The following is a 26,724-nucleotide window of genomic DNA, read 5'->3' as shown; positions in this document are numbered from 1 at the left end:
CCTTCAGTGGCGGATGATGCGTACAGTCTCCAGTGAGCGCCTGGAGCATCCATCATCCCGTCTTCCTGATGATCTCCATGAACTCTCCAGCATTCCTCCACAATCCCCTTCACATGCTGACGGACCTCAGAATTAAAACGCTTCAATAAAGGGCAGCAGCATGAGGCTCCTGAGCCCGTCATTAAACTCGGAAAGATGCCTTATCAGTTGTAAGTGTCTTTTTATTGCCTGTTAAAGCCACTTATTGTCGGACTCACTCACGCAGGGCACGACTGCTCACTGTAAAACATGCCGATGGAAAAACTCCGACGTAAACGTAATACCACCTTTGGCAGGAGGACTTTTCAAGTTCAAACTTTGATCTCGGTCACAATAACACAACAGGCCAGTAAAACGCCGTGCTGTGGGCTCAGGCTGAGGCGGTTAAGAGTTATGCGTGTCTGGGAATGCGGGCCGCGCAGGTATCTCCAGCGCTGGGCCAGTTTAAATAAGAAGGAGCCGGGTTTACGCCTCCCGTCCTCGCAGTGGGGCGCCGCCCTGTGAGTGCGGCACAGACTGAATGAGATAATGTGTCTGGGTCCATGTGTGGCGTGTTAGGAGAATGTGAACACGTTAGCACAGCTGCATGGGAGAGAACATGTGAGAACACGTCACGCATTGGAGCACGTGTGTCCGTGTGGAAACCGTTAGCACGAGACACATGGTGTAAATATGATGAGGCGTTAACACGAAGAATTAACGCAGGTGAAAATGTGTTTAGAGAGAAATAAAACCTGACACTGTTAAAATAAGAAGCAACTCTAAAGACTCTAATGCAACACCTGAAATTTAGACTCCTCCCACTGAAGTCTGAAGAAATTATTACACTTTTATGAAACATAACATCAACCCACAGGGGAAAGAGCAGCGTGGAGCATCAGTGTAAAAGTTTAGATGTTAATTCAAGCTGTTAATAATAATAACTAATAATATATTTACAGTGTTTATATGGTTAATTATTCATTTTATTATTTATGTCCAGTTAACTATTTACATTCTATTTACACTCTATGTTTATACAATTATTATTTGCATATTTACAAGTTTAAATATTTACATGTGCATCTTTAAAAACAGTTTTTACATTTTACAAATTTAGCAGATGCTTTTATCGACCAAGTGAAAGTCACCAGCTAAAGTGCAGAGAAAAATTCTGTTGTCATTCGTCATTATATAAAATAAAAACTGACCTTTGACCTTTGACCACAAAAATCTAATCAGTTCATCATCGAGTCCAAATGAACATTTGTGCCACGTTTTACTGCGGAGGAATGAAAAAACAGACGGCAACAAGCTGTTTCCATAGTGACGTGACAGCGTCGGTCAGCAGGCTGCAGGAGCGGAGTTCCACTGGGCTGAACCAGAACTCTAACAAACACTTTCCTGGTACAGATCACCAAGATCTCCTGCATCATTACTCAGAAACTAACAGGGAATTCTTTTTCCTTTGTAACTGACCGTCACATGACCATCCAGCAGGTGTCTGAGCGTGTGCGTGTGAGCGTGTGCGTGTGAGCGTGCACGTGTCCTTGAAGAGCCTGATATCTCTCTGACAGAGTGCTGCAGCAGCATCTGTGCTAGTCTGACATGCTACGAGGGCTAGCCGCATGGCTTTGACAGCCATTAGTATCAGTGTCCCCATTCTCTCAGTGGTGTAATGGGGTTAGCTCAAAGAACTTTACAGGCCCCCGGGGCTTCTCTGGGGCCGAGACCGCCTCAGCCACTGTAAGAGGAGATAAGGAGAGGAGGAGCAGGAGACAACTGGAGAGGAGGAAAACAAACACTGAGGATTAAGAAGAAGAAAAAAGGAAAATTAAGAAAACGCTGACTAGAATCTCAGATGTTAAAAAAACTGAGTACGTTGAACTCAACAACATAAACTCAAAACTAATCGAATCCAACACAACAAGCCAGAATAAACGGTAAGTGTGGGAGGATTAAACATGGAAGAAACATCGAATAAAGAAGTTTTTAATCGACAAACACAAAACGTGTCGGCGAGGTCTGAGCCGAGCTGTCGCTAACGAATACTCGGCTTGTGTCTCTGATAACTTAAGATCCAGGTGTTCAAGAGGTTTTTACCTGCAGCTGAATTCTCCACAGAGGCGTCTTCTTCTCCACAACAAACACACCAGGGGATTAAAACCAGCGGAAACAGCAAATAAGGCAATTTCACTTTAAAAGTAAGTGGAGAAGTCTGAGCCGAGCTGTTGCTAACGTTTACTCAGCGTTTTTCTCTGATAACTTGAGATTCAGATGTACGACGACTAAAATCCTTCATCTGGTTAAAATATACAGATGAAAATGATGAAAATGCAAAAACTGTTTCGTAAATATATGGTTTAGAACTGGATAAGAACTCGATTCTTCAGTTTTTAGACGTTTAAATGCAGAACATTTGCATTATATTTACCTGTCCACTGCCGTATACCTGCTCTGGATTCTACCAGTGTTGTTGGTCTTGGGGGGCGGAGCTTCTGAAGGAGCAGTACGGTTTGTTTTGTTGTTGAGCTCAAATATCAACAGTCTTTCTCCAAAATCACTGAACAATTAATACATTTTATAAATTAAAGATGGAGTTTTTCCCAACTGTATCTACATTTAAGTAGCAACAGGAAACACTTATTTTGTACAAAAAACTAATTAAAATCATAGTTGGTGAAACAGTATTAGAAGATTTTGTTAAAGATTTCTAAAGAGTTCTATAAAGAAACTTTGGGTTTAGATGAAAATAAATCAGGATATTCAGGGTTAATATCGTTTCATCCTCCAGTGACGCAGATTTACTTTGGTTCAGGTATAAGTTAAAGTGTCAGCCGTCACCTCCATCACCCTCACCCAGCTGATCCTATAGCAATCACAATTATGACAAGATGTGGGCGGAGATGAACTCCAAGCAAATAAACAACGGCTGTTGATTTGAGCACATAATGTGCGTCTTCATGCTTGGTCAGCTCCTCGGCCATAACTAGCTTTGGCTTCCTCGTCCCTCCCCCTGTCGCTCTCTTTGTTTATCTGCTTTTAATAGTAGAGCTCTTTTGTCTCTCACGGTGAAACCAAACACGGCAGGAACTCTAACACGACCTTCTTCTTTCTGTAGAACATCCACCTGTACCTGAACAGCAGCGCTCACACAAACCAGAAAATTAAAAAAATAAATGGGGTAAAACAGAAGAAGCAATGCCCTGGAAGCTGACAGAGGTGAAGCTGACAGCTTTGGCTACACTGACACTGACAGAACAGGTTAGTGAAAGCTTCATCGTGCTCTGACAGGAGGATGTGGAGGAGTAAAGGGGAAGAGAGGTGGGAGGCGGAGGAGGGGAGGGTAGACTCAAACTTAAAGGTCAACTTTATCTGCTAAGGACGGAGCAGACGCAGCAACATCGCTTTGGGATTTTTTTTCACGGATCACCAAAAAGGGATGCTCTTATTCGGTGTGTGTGTGTGTGTGTGTGTGTGTGTGTGTGTGTGTGTGGACGTCTGTGAGTTATATTATTTGTCTTCACGGTATCTAAAATGTTGGAACTCGGTCAAAATCAATGAAGTAATGGACATCTTACAGGAACTATTACGACATGCAGCTGTGAAATTATGACTTTGGTGACGATGTTATTCTCCCAGTAATATCTTTTATCTGCTAACAGGGAGATGCTGTGGTTTCTTTACCAACTTCTGCTGATGTGTTTGTTTGTTCTTAAAGATTAAATGTTCTTTAACCAACGTAAACAGAGGTGGAGATAATGCAAAGCCTTTAGAGCAGCTGGTGAGTTCCACTGGTTAAGATGCCAAACACAACTGATCTGGGTCAGTAAATGATGCATTAGGTAACTCTCCTTTTCCAACAGGAACCACTTCCTGTTTTGGCTTAGATTTTGCAAATTACTTCAATTTAAAATTTCAACAGTCATAAACGAGGAGGAGAAGAAATGCTGAGGATTAAGATGAAGAAGAATGTTCCCTCAACGCCTCACAAGCAGACCATTGGTAGATACCACAATAAAAAGTAACGATGTTCCCTCAACGCATCACATGCAGGCTATCGGCAGTTACTACAAATAAACTATGTTCCTTAAACGCCTCATTAGCAGAGCATCGGTAGAGGCTACAATTTAACAATGTCCCCTAAACACCTCACGAGCAGACTATTGGTAGAAACTACAATTCACAGTAACGATGTTCCATAAAGGCCTCACATGCAAACTGCCAGTAGATACTACAATTTAACAATGTCTCCTGAACGCCTCACATTCAGGTAGACTCTAGCTAGGCGGCTGCGCACAGAGAAGCCAATAAAAAAGCCAAAAAAAATGAATAATAATCGATTTTTTCTGCGAAATCAAACTGTTTCCTCTCAACCCAGAAGCAAATGTTCCATGCCTTCGAATCTTAGCAGTTGCGTACCTGTTTATTCTACTTACCTGGAGGTCTTTGATGTTTGGGAAGGGAATTCCAATGGTGACCACTGCCCTGGCGTTGTCATCTGTGAAGTCTAGTCCTTCACTCACTTTTCCCCTGCACACAGCAATCAGCAGCGCACCGTCTACAACGAAGGAATCACGACGCAGTCAATGACGAGTAACAAACAGCAGAAATCACAACAAGATGATGTCGGCTTTGGGGCAGTTAGTTCAGATGCAGTAACACCACTTACATTTCTAGCAACAAATCAATTCTTTTATTAGACCCGAGACCACTAGACGATCAAATTGATGCATTTCAGCAGAACCAGTAGTTTGGTCCTAAAAATCAGAGATGTTGTTTACCAGTCTTACCTCTTTCCTCGCAGTATTTGATGGCGTCGTAATAAGTCTGAAGCAGTTCGTCAAAATCCCCCTTGCCACCTCCGCGGGGCTCTGTGATCACGGTCTTCTGTTGTTCCAGCTTCTCCCACAGACCAGTGTTGACCCATCGATCCCGCAGCTTGTCCAGCATCTGATCAAATCACAAGACGTTTCATGTTGTAAATGCAGATGCTTTCCTCGCTTTTGAAACTGTGGTTGAGAAAGCAGACTGACTGACTGAGGTTATCCTCCGACTGTTCATCTAGCTCTACAATGAGCTTGACATCTTTTGTACTTTAGTGAAATGTCTCAACACATATTGGATGGATTGCCATGAAGTTTTAGTACCAATGACCTTGGCGCTTGGTAAGACCCAAAACCAGGAAGGCTGACAAAACCAGACAAAGAGAAACCAGGAAGTTATTTGGACTAAACCTCTACCGAATGATGGAAGTATCAAGAGAGAGGAAGGAACAGGTCATGATCGAAGGCCACCACCTCATCTGTCAAACATGGCGCTGGTTCTGTTATGGTTTGGTGGGCTGCCAGTGGAAGTGTCACACCGGCATTTATTGACGATTTCACTGCTGTTGGAAGCAGCAGGATGAATGTAGAGGTCTACTGGAGCATACTGTGCTCAGATTCAGCCAAACGCATCAAACCATCAAACCTCATTGGGCGACATTTCATCATTCAGCAGGACATCGACCCTAAACATACGGCCAAAGCAGCCAAAGAGCTTTTCAGGGTGAAGAGGTGGAATGTTTTTGACTGGCTGAGTCAGTCACCTGATCTCAACCCAATTGAGCCTCATTCCACTTTCTGAAGAGCGGAGTAAAAGGCAGAGACTCCACAACACGCAAGAACTGAGAGTGGCTGCAGGGAAAGACCTGGGAGAGCATCACCGGGGAAGATACAGAGCGTTTGCTATGGGTCAAAGACTTCAGGCAGTCATTGACTACAAAAGGAATTGCTTTTGAATCTCCAAACTTTGGATGGGATGTGTAAAAAAGGACTATATCTTCCACCACTCACATTAAAGCTGAGAGTTGGTACTGTAATGTAACATCCACCATTTTAATTTCAAATTAAATGTGCTGAATCGCAGAGTCTGAAAGACCAAAAAGTATTCAATGGTGCAAATCCTCCTGGTCCTGGACTGTACTTCCTCTCACGCAACACTGTAGGTCAAGTAGGCAACTGTAAGACGTGGCACTGTAACACATTACAGACACTTTTACAAGTCTGAAACAAAAAGCTTGCAGGAAGCATTTAGCCAACCATGTTTGCTCCTGTGTCCTCAAACAGCACGGATTTCTGTTCTTTACTTGCACTTAGAGAGCTGATGTGTTTAAACCCCCTCTGTAATAAAATCACTGTTGCTGTGCTATTGTTAGTACAAAAAGTCAGCGGCTCTCAGGGGAGGCACATTGATCTAAAAGCCCTCATTCTAACATTGCCCCACTCATGTCTGTGCTGTGCAGATTATATCCTTGAATAAGCATGGCCTCGAAATCAAAGAGCAGCTTCACTGGCTTGGAAATGTGTTAGAAGGGTCAAGTAGAAGTTCTTCTTGTAGTCAACAGAAAACTTCTCAAAGGGGGTAACAGTGTCAAGCTGTAAAGTCTGAACCAGATGCAGATGGGGCCATAAAATAAATGGCAGGAAAGTCGGGAATATTCACTGGTACCTTGTCTCACCTGCACGAAAAGCCAACAGCTCAAGTGTTTCTCACAACACCGGTCAAAGCTAAACAGAAACAGCGAAGTCAGACGAGGAGACGAGACAGTAAGAGAGTGTTGATAGTTTCTTGCATGCCAGTGTGATGGCATCATAGTGGTGAAATGAAGCATGGGAAAGATTTAATCAGGTTGGTGCGTCCTAAAGCAAGTGGGGCCAGGACGCTTGCATCAATAAAACATAGCACATTCACTAAATATGCAGTGTTACATCGACAAGGACCCCCTCGAATTCAGCAAACTGTTTGTCCTGCAATTGCTTTTCAGTGCAATCTTGAGCAGGAGATGAATAATTCATGTTATGTACTTAAGGCAGATCTACCACTAAACAAAACAGCCATTATCTGCCAGGCTGCACTTGGAGAGGAGCCGATTCCACGAGGAGAAGAGCACTGAGGAAAAGTGCTCTCACAGATAAAACTGACGCAGAGTCAGTAAAGACAGAACCGCGGGTTGTGTCTCTAATCTTGTCTGAAGAACCTTAATCGACAGTACCAGAAGTATCTAATGTTGTTAATCATTGGCAGAAAATGTTACTACATGTATATTTATCATTTAATAAGAGGAAAAACCTTTTTAAAGCTGAGGTGAATGGAGTGAGGACTGAACACGGTAGACAAATGCAGTCATAAAGAAAAATCTGGGATTATTAAAGACCAAACGTTATTTGTGAAAATTGTTGTGATGATCAGAGATGTGACTCATCATTTTCCAGTAATTTATGATGACTGACAGCTCGTTCACAAGACCAAGACCATCCTTAGTGGGCAGCAGTCTGCCAACATACAATGTAAACATGATATCCACTCTTGGATGTCAATATCTACCGTTACCTTCCTGTCTGGGACGCAGGCTTTTCAAGACATGCTGCATGTTGGGGGTTTACTGAGTCCGTACAGCAGCATCCTCTTCACCTGAAGTCACCACAAACACAAAGTCTTCCCCTCCCTCCACCCAAGTGTCCACGACGTTGTTGTTCTTTGGCTTAAGGTGCTTTGGGATAAACAAAGTGGACAGTCTATGACTAGCACAGATATAGAAAACGAGGCATCACTCGGGTTCAGATGTGACAGGCCGCTGCTCCCCATCACATCAGGGTTTTTTTTCCTGCTGCAGGACATTGAGGACTCAGTGGTGCCCTCTCCTGTACCACATCCAGAGACCCCAGGTAGGCCAGATACTCAACAACCTGTCAATGCATCAGCACAAAGACCCATCTGAACCTTCCTACCCGTGACACACAGTTGAATAGGATTCGGCAACCTCAGCCTCTCTAGTTATTCCACCATCAAGGCGGCTGTTTGCCACAGATGCAGATCTAAAGGAGTCTTTGAAGCACTCTTAGTCTGATCCGGCACCAGTTCGCCTCAGGACACCTCAGCAAGAGACGTGGTTCACGACAACTCCGCTTCAAAGCTCAGATGGAGACACAAACTCCTCCACCATAAACTGGAAAATCTCAAAGGTAATCCCTCCACCTTTAAGATGCAAAAAACATTCACCGTTCATCCAACCAGGAAGCTGCTTCCCACTTCTCCACGTGTGATGCTGCTGTAGTCCACTGAAGACAAAGTGTGACTGAAGTGGTTCATGAGAGATGACGTTCTGTACAACATTGAATTTTCTGGTGATGATCATGTGCTCGATAGTCACCAGTCTCTCTTTCACTGCACACCTGCCAAATTAACCTCTCATATCAAATCAACATTAATACCAATCTCCTACAGGAGATGTATGAACAGTGTAGAAGCTGGTTCAAACCGGTTTTGACCCACTCATATTGGACTATGTTGGGAGGAAGGTTGCAGACTCAGGTCGGCCCAACCATCAACAAAGGATTAAACTCAGTGTCTGAGAAGAGAATGACGGAGTCTAGAAACACTGGTTTCAAATGTGAAGACGGGGGAACGGTGCACAATCTAAAGCAACGCAAAGTTAACACACTAAATAATACATATTTTTATATCTGGTTTAGTATTAGTAGTGATTTTGGTGGTTGGTGATTTTGCCTCACTTTCCAGGTGTTTGTGCTTCATGCCACGTACATCACGGGACTGGTGTGATAAATGAAACTGGGTGGATGTAGGTGTGTAGCGGAGCGTGTGACTGTGCAGTCAAACGGATCTTTAGCACCTTCAGCAAAGGCTTTCAACCATGTGAGTGTTAGACGCTCAACAAAGAAATTACAGACAGAAAAATTACAGACACAAGCACCTTCGTGAATAATTTAAGGACAACATCTGATAGAGAGTTTAGCTGCCAGACTGAGCTGAGCTATAAAATGTCAATCTACAGCCTCAACCACACACCTCAATAAAACAGCAAAGGCATGAAAACAGACGACAGCAAATATTTAAAGAGAAACAACATGAAAACAAGTCGGCAGCTTCTGCACCCTATTAATTACATTCCACAGCATGTTAGATATGTACATGCAAAATAAATAATATACAAGACAAAGTTTTATCATAAAGTTCCAATTATGTTCATTAAAAAAGAATAAATTACACTTTGCTTTATGGCCATTGTATTCTGTAGGATACGTGTCTGAGACTCACTCTGAATTTCATTCATTAATCTTTCTGTTTATTTATATATTCTAAGGTGCTTCGCTGATATGTCCTTTTATTCTATGATTATTTTCTTTTAATAAACTCTGGTTATTTATTTCTACCTTTACTCAATAATATTAATATCCAATCTTTCATTTATGGTTTTACTCACTTTAATAAAACTCCTCTGTTTTAGTATTTTATTATTTTATCTCTCTGTCTTTATCTTTGCTCCAGTCTTCAGTGTTTCCTCACTTCCTGTTATTGTTGTCTTATTTTTATAGTTTTTATTTCTTAGTGCTCTGTGTGTAAATGGGTTTGACTGTGTGTGACACTGTTTGTATGAAAAGTGCTATACAAATAAAGTCTAATTGATTGATCTCTGATCATTCTACTCGTCTTCAATTAGAAGTGAATCTCTCTGTTTCCCACCACTGTCAGTCTTTAACAAGAGATCCATTATATAGATCTCATATTAATGGGAATGAGCAGGGTTTAGCACGTCGCAGGGCACAACAAAGTGTGAATAATTTATTGTCCTTTCTAGGCACGGTGGGTACAATGCTCAGCCTCTGCTGGTGACACGGTAAAGTGGGCCAGATCTCTCTGCCAATTGGGACAGGGTGGTGAAACAACCAGATCGAGGCAGTGAACTGTAGTCTCTCGCACTTTTACACTTTCCCTTTCTTCCCCCCACTTACTATCTCCCCATCTTTCACCTCCTCTGCATCCGGCCTCCCTCCCTCTCTCTCCTTCCCCGTGTCCCCGGTGTCAGTGAGCTGTGTGGCGACACGCTGCAGCTCCTCTAGTGCCTGCTGAATTATGGAAGCGGTTTGGAGGCGACGGCATTAATGAAACATGGAGCCAGGAGCCACATTTCGCGGTGGCGAGGGGAGACGTGTTGTTGCGGTGTAAATTATTCAGTCCCAAAATATCACAGCAACCATCACGCCAAGACTGGTGGCAAGAAGCCACCTGCCACCTCCGGCCTGCCACTCTGCCCCCGTCCTCCGCTCTACACATCGCTGCCATGCTGCCGCTGACAACGCCACGTGGCGGGAACGCTACCTGCTGCCCAGAGAGGAAGACAATCACCGACGTGACTTCATTTACTTCTCCTCGAAGACGTGTGTTCTTCTAAACTGAGCCGAATATAAACATCACTGTTAATTCAATATAAACATCCCTATAAGGATTTTACATCATGCAGATTAATTATTAAAACTGTCTCTTTTACAGTCAGTTGTGAAGCTGTGATAACTGTCAGATTGTCATTGTGATGTTAGTATTGGTTTTAAAATACAGGGGTTTATTACTTTTACTGAGAAAAACTTCTGTAAAGATTTAATAATCTAAACAGATAACGCTGGAGATATTTTATATTATTGTTAAGTGTTTGTTCCAAAGCATTATTTTAATAAAAATAATAATAAACCTGTTTAAATTTGTTTCACACCTTTTATAAGAGAAATGGTGCTTTAAAACAAAAAAACATAAAAACAACAGGTTAAAAAAAATGTATGTAAAATTAGATATAATAATAATAATAATAATAATAATAATAATAAAATAGTAACATAGGAAAGAGAAAAAAAAGTTTAAATATGAGGGCGAGTCAGTAGCTGAATGGTTAGAGCCAATATAAAGTGGGTGCATAAGCCCTGAGCAGGCGAGTCCACAATAATAATAATTTATTATTATTTATTTTTTATTTATTAATTATTTTTGGATGTTGCGAAATGAGTCAGAACGATCGTTTTTTCATTTAAGTTTCACTGAAAACTAATTTTGTTGAGTCTTTATCAATCAAACATGTTTCCTTCACGTCTGGAGAATATAATCTTTAGGTCGGGGCGTCTCTGTAGCACCACAACACTTATGGTGCTAACAATGCTAATGCTAACAATGAGACATATGAATTTTTCCAAGGGGATAAATAAAGTATTTCTCTATATTTGACCTTTATCAAAAAAATTGGAGCTTCTGTGATTTGAAGATTGCACGTGACCATGTTGTGGTTTTAATTATATTTTGATTAATCGTGCATCTCTAGTTTTCAGGTAACGAAGGAATGTGTCACCCAGTGCAACTGAGCGGAGTCACTGATCTGTCTCTGGAAACACTGGAGCTCTACGGCTCAGAGGAATGAGATATGTCAGGTGTTGGACATGCACGCACACGCATGCACGCACGCACGCACGCACACACGCACGCACGCACGCACGCACACACCACACACACACACACACACACACACACACACACACAAGCAGGATCAATTCATTAGTTTTAGTCTTTCCACAGGATTCTTTTTTCTGACTGTTGGTCGAATGAAAGAAGAAATTTACAGATAAAATCCTGCAAATTTTTTCACTGTTTTCTCAGAATTTTTTTTTAAATTAAACAATTTAGTGATTAATAACCTGCAGATGAATCACTGCAGCTCTGCAGACAGAAGTGTGGTTGAAGGAGGAGGTATCCAAAGTCTGAAAATGTGAGGCAGCTCAGTCAAACAGCAGTAACCCTCAAGTTTCCACTGTAAAAACTCATATAAAACATCACCTCAGCTCTGAGAAAGAATCAGGAAGTATATGCCACACTGAGCAAATTGACCCATGAATCTAATATGCTCCCAGACGCAGACAGAAACAGTCTCGCTCTGAGATAACAGTACTTGAGGAGCTGTGTGATTGGTGCTTCGATAGCCCTGAGCTGCTGAGGACGGTGCGTGCTGGTGGGTGTTCACCCCGCGGTCCGCTTTGACTTTGATTTGACACGCGCTCGGCAGAGACCAGGCGCCAGCGCTGGGTGCGTCTTCACACAGACAGCGAGGCGACATCACCTAATGGCCCTTATCTCAATCTCCTTTAAAAGCATCTTGTAGTCCCTGCCATTTTTTTGCTGCCACTTCTGCTTTTTTTTTTTTTAATAAACCATCAGTCCCCCTCTCTCCTGTGGAGCGCTGGTCCGTTCCTCTGGCGGCTGGGACCAGACGGCAGGGCCCGCTGTGGTTTTAATGGGCATTAACTGGGGGGATGTTGAGGCTAAAGTGCTACAAAACCACAGCACTGGTGCAGGAGTGTGTGTGTGTGTGTGTGTGTGTGTGTGTGTGTGTGTGTGTGTGTGTGAGCATACTTTGTGTGTCCATGTGTCTTAAAAAAGAAATGTATTGAGCTGTGCGCTAATGCCCAACACTCTCCTGAGTTTTCTTTGCATTTATTTGACTGTAGTTGCCTGGAAATGAAAACCACAGCTACAGAAACTTAAATACTAAAAAGACTGTGGCTCCCAGGAAGCGACTCATTCTCACATGCTTTGGTTCAAAAGTAAATACTTTTTGGAGTAACATTTATTCTGACGTAGTGATCATATTTGGGACGAACATCTACAAGCATTAAAACACAATATTTATTTGAAGTGTAGCTGCTGCAAAAAGCAACCACAAAGAAACAGTTTAAGCCGGACGCACCGTCTATAGAGGACCGGTCCATATCTTTTGTTTGAGCTTGTTGATTTAATTATTTTTTTTGTCTATTTATTATATTATTTTATTAATATTTTTTTATCTCAATGCTCTGTTTTCCTGTTCTCTTTATTTTCATAATTACATTGTAAAACAAACAAACTGAGAAGATGGATCTCTGTAAACGGAGTTAACAAAGAAGACTGATTCCAAATAAAGGAGAAGACACTGATTGAGCTGGAAAGAGAGACAGAGCTTCCTGCTGTGTATTTCTGACTGTGTGTATTTGTGTTTGTGTGTGAGGGCAGTGAACAGAGCTTTAAGAGACACCTCTCTGACCCTGCTCTCCTCACCGCTCCCTCCTCCGTTGTGTATGAGGGGCTGATAGCATCACCTAGACACACTGAACAGGGACGTCTGGAGATGACCTATCCTCTCGCTGTAGCCCGCACACACACAAACACACAGATCACAGAGCAGACGGGACTCAGCGGCACCAACGAGGCCTCCACGGGCTCCAATTAATACCCCAGCCCTTCATATCCCCTCATCTCCTCATCTTTAAGAGCTGGCTGCAGATTAAATATTTATGCATCAGCAGAGAGAGAGACAGAAGACTCCTACACGGCTATCATTAATAAAAAAACATCCCTCAGCTCGTCGTCGCTGCTCTGCTGGCATCGCAGGCCGACAGAAAGGAAGGTAAAACGAGAAAACAACCAGGCCCCCGGTCTTCTTAGCTTTCCCTCACAGTTTGGATGGCGGCGGCGTCATCAGCTGCTTCGAGAGCGCAACTGGATAGCGAGCCAACACGGGCTGCGGAGGAACCAAACCGGCCATCACAGCGTGTGACATCATGAAACACAAGTCAAACACAGACTGCGCTCGCACGCCAAAGGCAAAAACTAAATTTGCCGAGGGCAAAACACAACTGTAAAGGTTTCAGCGTTTGACGTGTCCACTGAAAATGACACTGACTCATCAGAGCTCAGCAGAGGATCCGTGTCTGGCTTCCATGATAACATGTCTCTGCAGCTGATGCAGGATGTGAGTGTGGAACAATACAGCAGGTGATAGCTCATATAAAACAACCGTGAGCTTCAAACACTCACACTCGGCTGCTGAGACACAACGACAGAGCAGGAGACAAGGTTTCACTGCGCTAACATTTATCACAATGTACAACTGAAGATTTTACATGATAAAAAGGGGTGTAAGATATATTTCTAGAGAAGCTGTGGAGGATTCAAGGCTAGAAAATAATTGAAATGTATTTCTATAAATTGAATATTATTTACATATATAGTATTTTTGCTGGTGTGAAGGAGCTGGCTCAGAAACAATGAGTAGAGTGAGACTTCAGGGATTTAAAACATATTATTTATGTAACAAGAAGCAGAGAATTCTTCACCATCAACGTAAAAATGGTTAAAAGTCTCTGCTTTTATTGTTTAATGGATATAAATTATAACAGCGGTTCCAAACATGGTATATATATAGAAAAACATAAAAAAAAAAGAACATTTGCTATTCAACTATTTCCTTCTTTACTGTAAATTACTATTATATATATATAATACTAAGAGGAAATAAATGAATCAGTGACACTGGTGATAATCGAAGCACAAACATCACAACCAGTGATAAAAGTGGAGAAAGCTTCATTTTTAAAGGGCTGGAAGTCAAAAACAGAAGCTGCGTTATAATATAAAGATCTGGCTGAGAAACAACGAGCAGAGTGAGACTTCAGGGATTTAAAACATATTATTTATGTAACAAGAAGCAGAATTCTTCACCATGGAAGTAAAAATGGTTAAAGGTCTCTGCTTTTATTGTTTAATGGGTTTAACTCATTATGTGCGTGGTTTCCAACATGGCGGCACAGTCCCCCAAAGACAATCTGACATCATTAAAAAACAACATGTGCCACCTGAACAACATTTAATTTTTGTCTTCTCTTTCCTTTTTTTAAAAAAACATTTTAATTACTATTAAAATAAAAACAGGGTTATAACGGGAAGAAAACGGGATAAACGTAGAAAACACGTCACGTTAAATAAAAAGCAGAGAATCGCTGCATTATGATAATATAAAGATTTTAAGTGATTTATTTTCATACTGACTTTAAACTCTGGAGTTTCCCACTGTCAGTGTGTTAATTAACCAAATTGCTGAACTGACCGGAGTCACATGTAACATGTGCAGTGTGGACAAACGCACAATGATAAATGAAATCCACTTTCCCCCGCTGTGAGCTGATGTGACAAGTGAGCTGCAGCGCACGTGAATTATTCATCAACAAAAACGCACAACAAACAAAGGGGGACAAAGTGTCTACGAGTGTGCTCTCATTAACTGAAAGAGGATCCACTTCTGCGAGGATGACGGCACTTAACAAGAACCTGACAACCGCCTGTATTGATCAGCGGTGATCTATTGAGACACACGACACCGGCGGAGGCCGAGCTCGTCACACTGGGATCTGCCGGGATCCAGCGGAGGCTTTGGAAACTGAAGTTAATACAAATACCTTCAAACAACAAAAGCACTGGACAGTTCTCCAGTTCGCGGTCTCCAGCGCCCCCCAGTGGTGACACGTGGAAGTGCACGGTCCAACAGCAACACTTCAACACAATGGCATTAATACTGAGAGTCAATGACAATAAGATCAAGGAGAAAGTAAAGATGTTCTAAGACGATGTGATCACCACTCCTCTAATGATGTAGACTCAGTGAGCACTTTATTAGGAACACTATATTCACACTGGTTAAAGCCTCTGTTTACTCTGAAAACAGAGAAGGAATCTGAGCGCAGTCTGATGAATAAAGCTTGTTTTGCACATTTCACTACATTTCCTTTTATCTCTATTTATTTTATTAGTGCAGTAATATTATGATTATTATTAGTATATTTTATCTTATTTTCTTACTTCTATTAGTATCAGTTTATCCTGAGTGGTAAGCTGCATCCAGAGTTTTCCACCCTACGAAAAACCACATGAATTTCCCATGTTTTCCACATGTTTTCCACATGTGTTTCCTACATTTGATCACGTGTCACATGGTACCATATGTGGAAAACATGTTACCGCATGTTGTAACATGTCACAAATACTGCAGATTTTTAAAGTTTCAGCGTGACATTTGAAGGAGCGCAGTAATGTGAGAGCTGACGAACAACATACTGTGTACATGGGTTTATACATGTAATCCCATCGGCTTCACACATTACACCACAAAAATGTTCCGAAACCTCACGTGCTCACATTTCACCTGTGATTTTAACATGTTTTCACATTAATTTCACATGTGCAAAAAAAGTGTTTTAGACACATTTATTTTGTAGGAGTTTGAGTTGTTAATTGTTTTGTTGATGTGATCACACCACAAATACCTGACCCTGTGATGAAGAACATGTGACAGCCTGTTTCCTGTCTCAGCAGAGTGTGTTTTAGTCGTGTATTTACCTTGTAGGACGGCAAGAAGCAGAGCACACCTTTGGCCACGACCTGGCAGATGTGGAGCAGCAGGGCCCCCACCTCGTCCTGGAAGGTGTAGGTTTCAGTGTGCTGGAAGGTGGCGCAGAGTTTTCTGCCTTGTGGTCCTGCACCAATGGTTCCCACCCAAACCTGAAGAGAAGGTTGATATCACCAATATACTTCATATCATAAATACTCTCATGCACACAGCCGGAGCGGTGACCAAGACCAAACATGTCTAAGTCCAACAAACCAGTTGTGACATAATCTGCAACGTATTTAATGTCACCTCTAGCATTAGTCACTGGAGTGATGTAAATGTGGTGATTATTGATTAAACCCCTGAACAGCTCCATTAGACCAGGCCTGCAGATGAGTTTAATTACTCTCCAGCAGTTAGACTGTGACATCTGCTGGACAAAAGTGGCAGCTATACAGATGTGGAACAAACCACTGGTCACAGTTTCAGATTGGTTTCTACACCCTCAGATTTAATGTTCAACCTGCTGAAACAATCACGGCTCACAGACATTTCTACTCTAGTTGAACTTTGACCTGGACCAGGGATCCTGAACCATTTTACACATCTAAATCGATGCTTTTTAAGACCTCGATAAATTTAAATTCTTTTATTCAGACTTTTGTTTCTTGTTCTCCTGTAAACGATGTTTTAAAATAGAGGCAGAGGAGAATCTCAGGAGGAGAATATCAAAAGAACCACACCATTTGTTTTGCATGTTGGTAGAAATAACTATCAACTCCTATTACTGCTAAACATTTTCTAAATCCCACAACAGAATTTCATATAAATCTTTAGATGATCAGAAGGAGAACAACATATTTTTAGTGTTTTATGTCAAACTATTAGGTTAGCGCCACCTAGTGTGTCGGCACAACCACGTCTTAAAAATAAATTTGTGTCTGTTAACGAAGCAACAGCAGTGTGGAAGAAGTGACATGAAACCGCAACACCATAATTATTCTTGGCTTTGGTTTTTTCTTAAACACGCCATCTGCAAATTTAATACCTACAACAACTTTACGGTAAATAAGAGACATTCTTATTTTCCCTTATTTAAATTTTTAAGACTTTGTAATGACTCTCTGGAAACCTGCTGGACCAAAGACAGTTATACAACTCTTTCTCAGATGCAGGTTTCAGGAAGATTTCAATGAGTCCCGAGGAGAACGGAGGGAGGTTTTAACATCAAATCACAATTAAGAGTCACATCATCTAATTGGGATTATAATCCGGATCAAGCGCTCAATGTTCCCTGAGGCTCGACGACACGAGATACCCACCTGCGACTTGTTGATGACGTGATTGGCCTCCAGCTGGATGGAGAACTTCACCCCGAGTTCAGAGGAGAAGGAGCCCATGGGTGACAGGGTTCCAGATGTGAGCACGATGCTGTGCACCGACCCGCTCAGGTCGGAGAAAGCCTGGGAGACACAGACACAGACAGAATGAAGCTTCAATAAAAATATATAACATAAAGCACGGTGGCTCAGTGGAGGCTGAAGAACCTGGAAATTACATATTTCATATTCAGAGCCGTCACTGTGGCCTACATGGTGGAGTCTGCCACATCTAACCTCTTACCACAGCCGGGTTGAGGCACCAGAAGTTGAGCATCAGGACTTCTGTCTTCACTCGGGCGCTCTGGCGCTGTCTGTATCGAGGCCGCACCAAAAAGCCCTGAGCGTCGGGGACATCAGGTGGGAGCTGGTTCGACCAGGCGTAGGTCCTCTGCAGAGCTACACGGTAGTCCTCGGCAAACCTGCAGAGACACGCAGCGCAACAAAGCAACCGCTCAGTTCTTTAAACCACATGACGGTTTATCTGAAGCACCAGCATGACTCCGAGTCGTCTCTGACCTGCAGTTGTCTCTGAAGAGGAAATCCAGAACCATGAAGAGGTTTTTGAGGACAGTGGAGGAAGCGGAGCTGATGACTGGGACCTGCACCATGTCCTCTTTACCATTAACCAAACCAACACGCTCCTCCTTCTCCAGCACTGCCGCCAGGTTTTGCTATCACACAGAAACACGACGGACGACACGGGAGAACAAAACAGAACGTCTGACAACAAATAAGAACACGCGACAAATCACAAATATCACATAAATAAATGAGACCCAGCTGCTTCTTTTTCCTTTTCCCATCAATGACAAAGTGATTTTACTGAAGATGATGAAAGAGAAAAAGCTGGAGTAAATAAACGTTTGTGCCAAATTATGCCAAAAAAGAGAATTTCTCTCTGTGCTCCTGAGATATCACAATCAAGGAGCCAAACCCATGTTTTGTAACATCACTGTGGCCTTGACCTTTGACCTTTGACCACCAAAATCTTATCAGTTCCTCCTTGAGTCCAAAAGAACGTTTGTATGAAATCTGAAGAAACTCCCTCAAGGTGTTACTGAGATATCTTGCTCGTGAGAATGAGACAGGCGGACGAACAACCTGAAAGCATAGAGCCTCTGGACACAGCTGTCGCCACCGCGGAGCTTTAAAACCATCACGTTAGCGAGAGGGAGAAGCTCTATAACTTGTTTGTCTTGTGATATGTGATGATAATTTCCAAATATGTAGATTTGTGCCAAAAGTCAGATTTTACTTACTAACAGGAAACAAGCTACAGATTTCAGTAAACTGCCCTCGAGGACTCACACTCATCAGACAGGTGAGGGTTGGACTGGACATTTGAACTACGCTCATTCTACAGTGAAGCGGAGCTGCTAACTGCTAACTGCTAACAATAATAATAATACAATTCACAGCATGCATCAGATCAACTGAAGCTAATGAAGTCATGCTAGAAAGTGTATGGGTGTGGTAAACATGAATAGTCTACATGTAGAGCAGAGACATTTGGAGGGTGTGTTACCTTCAGGAGATTAAAGGTGCCTGCAGTGATGCCCAGGTCGTGAAAGATTCCCAGGATGTCCTTCCCATTCCAGACTTTACTCGCCGTCTCGTATCCTCTCTCACTCAGCAGGCCCTGGCTCTCCTGGATCCAGCTGCACCAAGAGACACGATGAGTAAATATCTACTCCAATCATGAACCACAGATGTGCACAAAGAGGGATGGGTAAAGACTTTAACTTTAATTTTAACTTATCGATCCGGTGCTTTAACGGTTCTCGTATCGGTACTTTTTGTCATTTTGTAGAAGAAAAAAACAAAACAAACAAAGAACAGAATTAACATTGCTTATATTCTCATATGTTCTCAATTAACATAAAAACACACCTGGCGCAGCAACGGGTAAAATACGAGCTAGTCCGTTGAAAACTGTGTGTAACGGACTTTCTCTTGGACGTTTCCAGAGATCGCTCGTGTTTCCGCTCTAACGTCTAAAAGACTGAACCACACTTCACTGGACTCTAAGAGCTGCGTCTCTGTGTGTCAGAGAGAGGTTTCTCCTCTGGATTAGGAATCGTGAAAATGCATCATTCATAGACGAAAGTCTTCAACAGAATCAGTAGGTTTTATGTATGAAATCGATTTTCTTAATTTCTCAAGTACCGAGAGCAGAACCGATAAAGTTGGATCGATAAAAATGTGTCCCCGGAGCTGGTTTAATACCGGGTTTTGGTGCCCATCCCTACGCACAAGTGAGGTATTGAATCTCTAAGTGACTGACTTGATCAGGCTGTAGCAGAAGTTTCTGAGCGGTTCGTGTTTGGAGGCTCTGATTTTGTTCTTGACCATGCTGTCCAGCTCATCCTTGCACGTCAGCAGGTTGTTGCGGTCTAACGTGTAGCTGGCGCTCTCCCTCGCACAGTCCTCGATGTTGTGGGCTTCGTCCAGCACCAGGATCTGACCCGCCAGGTCGATCTCCATCTGAGGGAGATGGACAAAGAAAAGAAGGAAGAGGATTTAATCCCTACACGCCGTATAAACTGTGACTGTATCTCTGAACACTGAAGTGTCCTCACACTCTCTCTGATCATCGGGTCCAGCAGGTAGTTGTACGGGCAGAAGATGATGGCGGCGCTCTGCATCAGTTCACGAGCAGCGTAGTACGAGCACGAGCGGAGCCGTTTGCCCAGAGACACCAGGTCCTCGATGTCCCAGGCTTCACGCAGTCCACTGGCCCGGAGACTTTGGTGGTCCCGCATCCTCTGCACCCCATGGTAAAACCGGCACGACCTGCCCTGTAATACACATTTATAGAGAGGAGAGAATTAGATCAAAGTATAATAATAATATTACACTTCATCTATAAAGCCCCTTCTGAAACCATGTTAAAGTGCTTCACAGAGGAAACCAAAGATTCAAACAAAACCACATCACACTTTAAAAAGAGAAACCAGAAAAAACTGAATTGGATGAAATGCCCCAAATATGAATAAAAATTAATTAGAACAAAATTTACAAATATTGTGCAGCTAGGAAACTAAAACTATAATAAAATAAATCCTCAGATCTTGAATCAGGGAGTTCCCGCCATATATTTGCACGTATACAAGGAGCCTCTCACATACACTGAGTTTACAACCATCAGTGACTAATAAGAGAAAATATTCACATGTGAGAACCTTAAAGTGACAACTAAAAGACTCATAACGATTAAGTGAATAACATTGTCGTCTGACTGATTCAGTGACAGGTTTGATGGACAAGAATAATATAAAAGGGAAACACTGAAGGCTTTTACATTTTTAGAAATTATCAACTAATAGCAACTTTGATTTAAAATAAATAAATAAATATTAGTATATTAATTATTAGTATAGTGAAATCTTCAGACTCCATCTTCCTTTTTATTCGTCAGTTTAAAATATGTGACATTAGACTTTCTTCCCCCAGTTACCAGAGTTGACACAGTACTTTAGAGACCTGCCTGTGATCAGGTGTTGCAGGTATTGTCGTGGTTCTCATGTCCTGACACTGACACACTGAATGAAAAAGACGTGTAAAGACGCAGCAGCTCATGTACCGAGCCCCAATTACTCTGTCAGCTGAGGTTCCCGCTTCAGACGTCCCACCCTGCTCTTTATGAGTCCAACAGCTTGAGGTGACACTGTCACACAAACACTGTACACCGGTGGACTCTGCGACCTCCAGACACAATAATAACCTCTGAATGAGGTGGTCTGCTTCTCACAATGACGCGCTAAACTCGGACGCTGCGCCGACACTGAGCCCCGTCTGCTCGGTGAAAGGGGAGTCGGGGGATTAACGAGCAGCGCGGTTAGTTTAAGAAAGTCAGGCGTTAAAACGGAGGGAGGGCAGGTGTTTTGACTGATGCCTCCATTAGCTTATCAATGTGTATGAATCACTTTGTGTCTGTACAGCACGGTAACCCGACACGGACTAGACTAGACCCCGAGGTGACGACGACACAGAGCATCACTGACATCTCACTCCGGCGAGGGGTTAGAACCAGGCCAGTTATTTCATATGACTAAGTTAGACAACACCTCCACTGACAGCTTAATTGTCCTCATTACAGTAGGCGCCTCAACTTCAGGACAGTATGAGGGGTTACAAGTGTCTCATGTTTCTAAAAAAGAAAATGGTCCTTGACATTTCAGTGTGTTAGAAAGACTCTGCTGCAACAATTGTGGATATTGTAGCAGGATAATTGCTGCTCTCAGGCGACATTATTGAAGGAAATTTGTCTGGTAGCAGTTACCTTACAGTCTGTGTTACAGGGTGACTGAATATCCCTGTAGTAAAGGTCGTTTCACAGTACGTGATGGTGTGTGGTCAAGTTAAACCCCGTTTACACCAAAATTAGTGAGTATAAGCGATTTTTTTGTAAACGTAGGTAAACTTGCTGAAAAGGCGGTTGACTCCTTGTACACTGCCGACCAAGTTTGCCGGAGACAACACACACGATGTCACCACATGCAGTTACAGAGCCCGTACACGCACGCACGCACGCACGCACGCACGCACGCACGCACGCACGCACACACACACACACAGATGCAGAAGTAGACAGAAAGAGACGGCTGCTAGCCTCCGTGCAAACTGGTAAAATGGACACTTCGATCGATGACTGTGTTTTTAAAACCTATTTCAGGGCTGCAGCTCACTCTTTCATCACCAAGCTCAGTGTACTCAGCACCGTGCTGGACAGGTGACAGGTGTGTTTGTGGTCTGAACGACATCACAGCTCAGAAAAGGGTTGAAAATTAACGTCTTCACCCAGGTGTTGTGTTTACATCAATGCTGAACGGAGCCGATAAATACCTGCGTCTACTGCACTTGTTGATCCAGACATCCACCTTTAAAACCTACAGGATGTGACTCTTTGATTTCAGTTATTTATGTGAATAATAATGATTTGTGTGCGTTTGTCAGTGTTCATCCTCACATCCTTGCCCTCCAGCAGGTCCTTGCAGCGTTCGTTGCGGTTGGAATGAGGCGCCACTTCCGGGTTGATGCAGGTGTGATCTCTGCTTGACAAGATGGTCATCGGCACGCTGGAGTACACGGTGCGTTTCAGCTCGTGGGCGATCTGGGTGATCTGTTTATGAGTGCGGGTTCCGAAGAAGATCTTAGGCATCTTCTTTTTGCCGTCTTTGTCTTTGTCTTTGTCCTTGTCCTTTACGCTCTCTTTGGCTGAAGCACACGGGCACCAGGAGCAGGGCTCCAGGGGCTGGACAGAGAAGAAGAAACAAATGTTGAAAGTTAGATTTCAGAACCAGAACTAGTCTGAGGAGCAAGGAGGACGGCAGCCCACCAGGCTGATTGATATCAGAAATTTACTGAACAAGAAAGAAATCTGCATTGTTCTTATTTATTGCTCCTCTGATTTCATTTCTTCATCCAACCCAGTGGGTGGGGGAATAGGCCTTCAGAGAAACTGGCAGACTCACAGTCAAACAGGGAAGTCAGCAACAGCTGTACAGTCAACATTTGCCTGCTTATAAAGATCTTCTTCAGCCTGAAAGTTCTGCTCTATCCATCTTTGGAGCGAAGTCGCTAGAACAACTGATCAGCTGCCGTCACACCCTCGTTACTGGGGCAACTGTTGTGTCTCAGGGAGCGCCCCTCATTGGAGAGCAGCGAGTGGTTGGACACCAACTTAACTTCAGGTCCAACAGAAAGGATTCAGCTTTGAGACGACGCAAAGATCTGACTCTGCTGTCTGTTATAAGAACTGATGTCATTTTCTGATAACTCTTTTTATTATATTATTATTATAACTATTGCCACTAAGTTTGTTGACATTAGCAGGCTGCATTGGGGGGGGGCAGGCAGTGAGTCACTCAGGAGCATAAACGTCACATCCTTTGAATTTTGACAGAAAATAGGCCCCGAGTCCTTCACATAGAAATCAGTCCAGTTACAGGCAACTGAGTAAGTCGGAAAAAGGTCTTATTTTATGTCACAATCTGTTTACACTGGCAATGAAAAAAGTGATTAATACATGTAAATTGCTTCATATTCTTACATATAGTATCTTTAAACCACAAAGCTTGCACACATCTACATGGCATTCATAGCCTCTCAGTGTTTTAGGATTCAAAACATTACCAACTCATCACCATTACCTATTGTCTCAATACACTTTCTGAAAGACTTGTCCTGTTTTCTCTTGTGAAGTTTAAAGAACGAGTGTCCATAGATCAGGCGTGCGGTCTCTCTGCAGCAGATGACCTTTCCTCCGTACGAAAGTTGATAGGCGAAACCACTGTGGTGGCTGGGAAAACGTAGCTGCTTCATAATTAGCCGTCCAGTGACGTGGTGGAGTCTTTTTTCCTCCCGCTCACGGGTTAAGTGTAGCCGGCACCATTTATGAAACTGATCCTGCTTATGTGTTGAGTTCTTTTAAGTGGTGTACTCTTTGACTGTTCAGTGGCTCACATTCATCATCCGATCACTGGCTCCTCCAATCCAGAACTGGAAGTATAATATTATTGAAGATCTTTAAGTCCAAAATAAATCAATATCAATAGTAGAAGCAGCAGCAGAAGTAATAGTGATAATTTACACTGGTTTCACTAGTTTAGCTATTTAACTTAAGCTTATATCTTTTTCTTCAGTTTCATTTCCTGCACAATGTTTGTTACAAAAGACCCTAATTTAGAGGAAATAACAGTAATCAGTACATTTTTGTAAAAAGAAAAAATTAATTACATAGACATTCTGTTTTAAAAATCCAAGTATTTTCCATGGCGACAGGTAGGATCAAGTTCCTGATCAGTAAAACATCTGGATTCTTTAAGGTCCAACGCTAAAGAATCTAAATATTTATCTCTGTTTTGTGTTTATTTTGACAAATTTATTTAGTGAAAACATGTCGGACATCATAAAAAGGCGTCTCAGTTATTGTTGATCCATCTGATCGCAGCATGTTAAACACAGGAGAGTTACACAATATCTTCTGCTGCTGAGCTCATTTTCACATCTTAATTTATTTTAATGATTAATTTATTAGCTACCACTAACATCTGTAGTATTTCTGGCTTTTTGCCCAACAACAGACATGAACTGAATCTTGATGTAGTGATTCATAACTGTCAGAGTCGAGTTTAATGAGATGAGTCTCGTTTGTTTTCATTTATATTCATAAAAAGGTGCCAATAATTGTGTTTGACTGTATATTTTATTTCACTACATGAAAACATTTTATTTTTTGTTGTTTTATAAGTAATATTTTATTAAATATCCTGGTTATACAAAATTGGTCCATTTGCATGTATTTCAGAAGATATTCTTAAAATTCAGTGGTGCCAATAATTTTGACAATGACTGAAGGTAAAGATGATAAAGGAGAAGACTGTCCACTAATTACTGTCTTTTAATTGGAGTAACAAGAGGTTGGTGACCTCCAGTGAAAGGAACCAGACCAAAAGGTCAGCACTGATATGTGCACCTTGTCCACGGTATTATCTTTAGACTTTTGTGAAAAGTGTCTTGCCTCTTTCTTTAGAGATGATCATATTTTTGTCAATAATCAATAAACATTATTCACAAGCTTGGAAAAAAATGTTTATCCCTAAATTCCCTGCAAATTACCTGAATGATTCCAGGTAAGAATGAATGGTATGTGCTGTCACGCATCGCAACTTACAATGGGGATCAGAAGGTAGCACTTGTGACGACAGACGAGTGGCTCAGGTTACCCACCAGCTCAGATTTTCCAAGCATGTTTGCCCATCAAATATTACAATGTGTGATGGAGTACAGGCCAGAGAGGGCCCTTAGAGAGCCATCTCTCAGAGTTAAGAGGGATAACGAGCCCTGAGCCCATGTGAAAAATAAACAGAGGTGCTGCAGGGCCCCAACACCAGTTCAAGTTACCTTTCTCCTCTGGAACAGTTACGCTTCACAGCCTGGGCCCTGGGCCCGATCACCTTACCTGCTGCTGCCACATTAAATAGAGCCATCCAAATATCCTGCCCCAAGATGGCCAATAATTACTTATTCATTGGCAGGAGGGGGGAGGAGGGGTGGGCTGGGGCAGAGTAGAAGGGCTTGCTGATGAATAGAGGCCCTTGTCAAAAGCTGCAGCAGGAAACAGCTGACACAAGAGTATCCTTTTACGCGCCTGCCCCCCGAGATGCCAGGACAACAAGCTTTCAAGCTTGGCCCCACAGCCCAGAGCAGACACCCCCTGGAAAGGAATGCAGATAACTGGCAAAAGGGGCAAACGGGACACCAGCTCCTCTCGCAACAAGAACATACTGGTTCTTTCAGCGCAGAACAATTTCACTGGTGCTGCTCCTTGGGTGCCGTCAGCAATTACAATGCCTTCGCTTTGTCCGTCAGACAACACGTAACGTGAGGGAAGGCATGTGTCGGTTTACTGTAGAGTAAAGGTTTACTAAGTTCCTTAAGGTTTATAAGTATACCATGTTGACTTAGTACAGGTATACTAAGGGTGTTTTCACACCTGTTTTTTTGAGTCCGGTTAAACCGAACCCTGGTTTGTTTTCCCCCTTGGTACGATTCGTTGGTGCAGGTGTGAAAACAGTAATCACACTCGGGTGTGGACCGAAACAATCACACCAAGACCCTTTCGAGGAGGTGGTCTCAGTCCAGTCCCAAACAAACTCTGGAGCGGTTCGTTTTTGGTGTGAAAGAGTTCTGAACTCGTTCCGACTCCACTAGAACTAGAACTCACAATCTTGAGCTTGACGATTCCCGTAACCTTCTTCCTGTGTTTACTTTCCTGCTCCAGACAATCTGATCAGTAAGAGGGGTGAACGTTCTCACCTGGTTTGTAATGATGCATTTTGGTTCACTTGATTTTTCTGTGTGAAAGCAAACCAAACCTACAAGTTTACAAACTCATCAACTGAGTTGGACCAGATCAAACCAACTTTAGGTGTGAAAATGTCCTTTAGGTTTACAAGTACACTATATTGACTTAGTACAGGTATACTCAGTTCCTTTAGGTTTACAGGTATACCATGTTGACTTAGTACAAGTATACCAAGTTTCTTTAGGTTTCCTAGGTTCCCTCAGGTATGATAAGTTCCTTGGGATACCGACACTGCCAGGTGTGAGTGTACGCAGTGGCTAAAGCCCTCTTGAATTGACAGAACAGAGGTCAGTGGTGTTACTGAACACCTCCGAATATTCACAGGTAGGCTTCTGTTGCTTTACTCCCTGCCAACACTTGATAGATGGAAATCTCTCACTCCAGGGGGCCAGTCAGAGGGCACCGAGGGGCCGCAGGCAGCGGATCGCTTAGGTATCACT

At 42.6% G+C, this 26,724-nt stretch overlaps 1 protein-coding gene across 2 annotated transcripts in view; it reads right to left on the bottom strand.

Annotated features, from left to right (window-relative positions):
• The window catches only part of brip1 (BRCA1 interacting helicase 1), a 38,584-nt gene that overhangs the window by 6,756 nt on the left and 5,104 nt on the right, over positions 1–26,724 (bottom strand). For both annotated transcript variants that reach the window (XM_056375103.1, XM_056375104.1), the window contains exons 7-16: positions 22,385–22,669; positions 19,995–20,213; positions 19,700–19,899; positions 18,941–19,073; positions 17,932–18,086; positions 17,657–17,834; positions 17,356–17,496; positions 16,042–16,203; positions 4,812–4,971; positions 4,458–4,579 (exon numbers count right to left, since the gene is read on the bottom strand). In XM_056375103.1, coding sequence (XP_056231078.1) covers positions 4,458–4,579; positions 4,812–4,971; positions 16,042–16,203; positions 17,356–17,496; positions 17,657–17,834; positions 17,932–18,086; positions 18,941–19,073; positions 19,700–19,899; positions 19,995–20,213; positions 22,385–22,669 — 1,755 coding nt within the window. The remainder of the gene's footprint in view (positions 1–4,457; positions 4,580–4,811; positions 4,972–16,041; positions 16,204–17,355; positions 17,497–17,656; positions 17,835–17,931; positions 18,087–18,940; positions 19,074–19,699; positions 19,900–19,994; positions 20,214–22,384; positions 22,670–26,724) is intronic.

The sequence above is a fragment of the Seriola aureovittata genome, chromosome 4 (genome assembly GCF_021018895.1).
Source record: "Seriola aureovittata isolate HTS-2021-v1 ecotype China chromosome 4, ASM2101889v1, whole genome shotgun sequence".
In the NCBI taxonomy this organism is placed as follows: domain Eukaryota; kingdom Metazoa; phylum Chordata; class Actinopteri; order Carangiformes; family Carangidae; genus Seriola; species Seriola aureovittata.
Note: the sequence above shows the minus strand (reverse complement) of the source record. Positions and strands in the feature narration are given on the sequence as shown.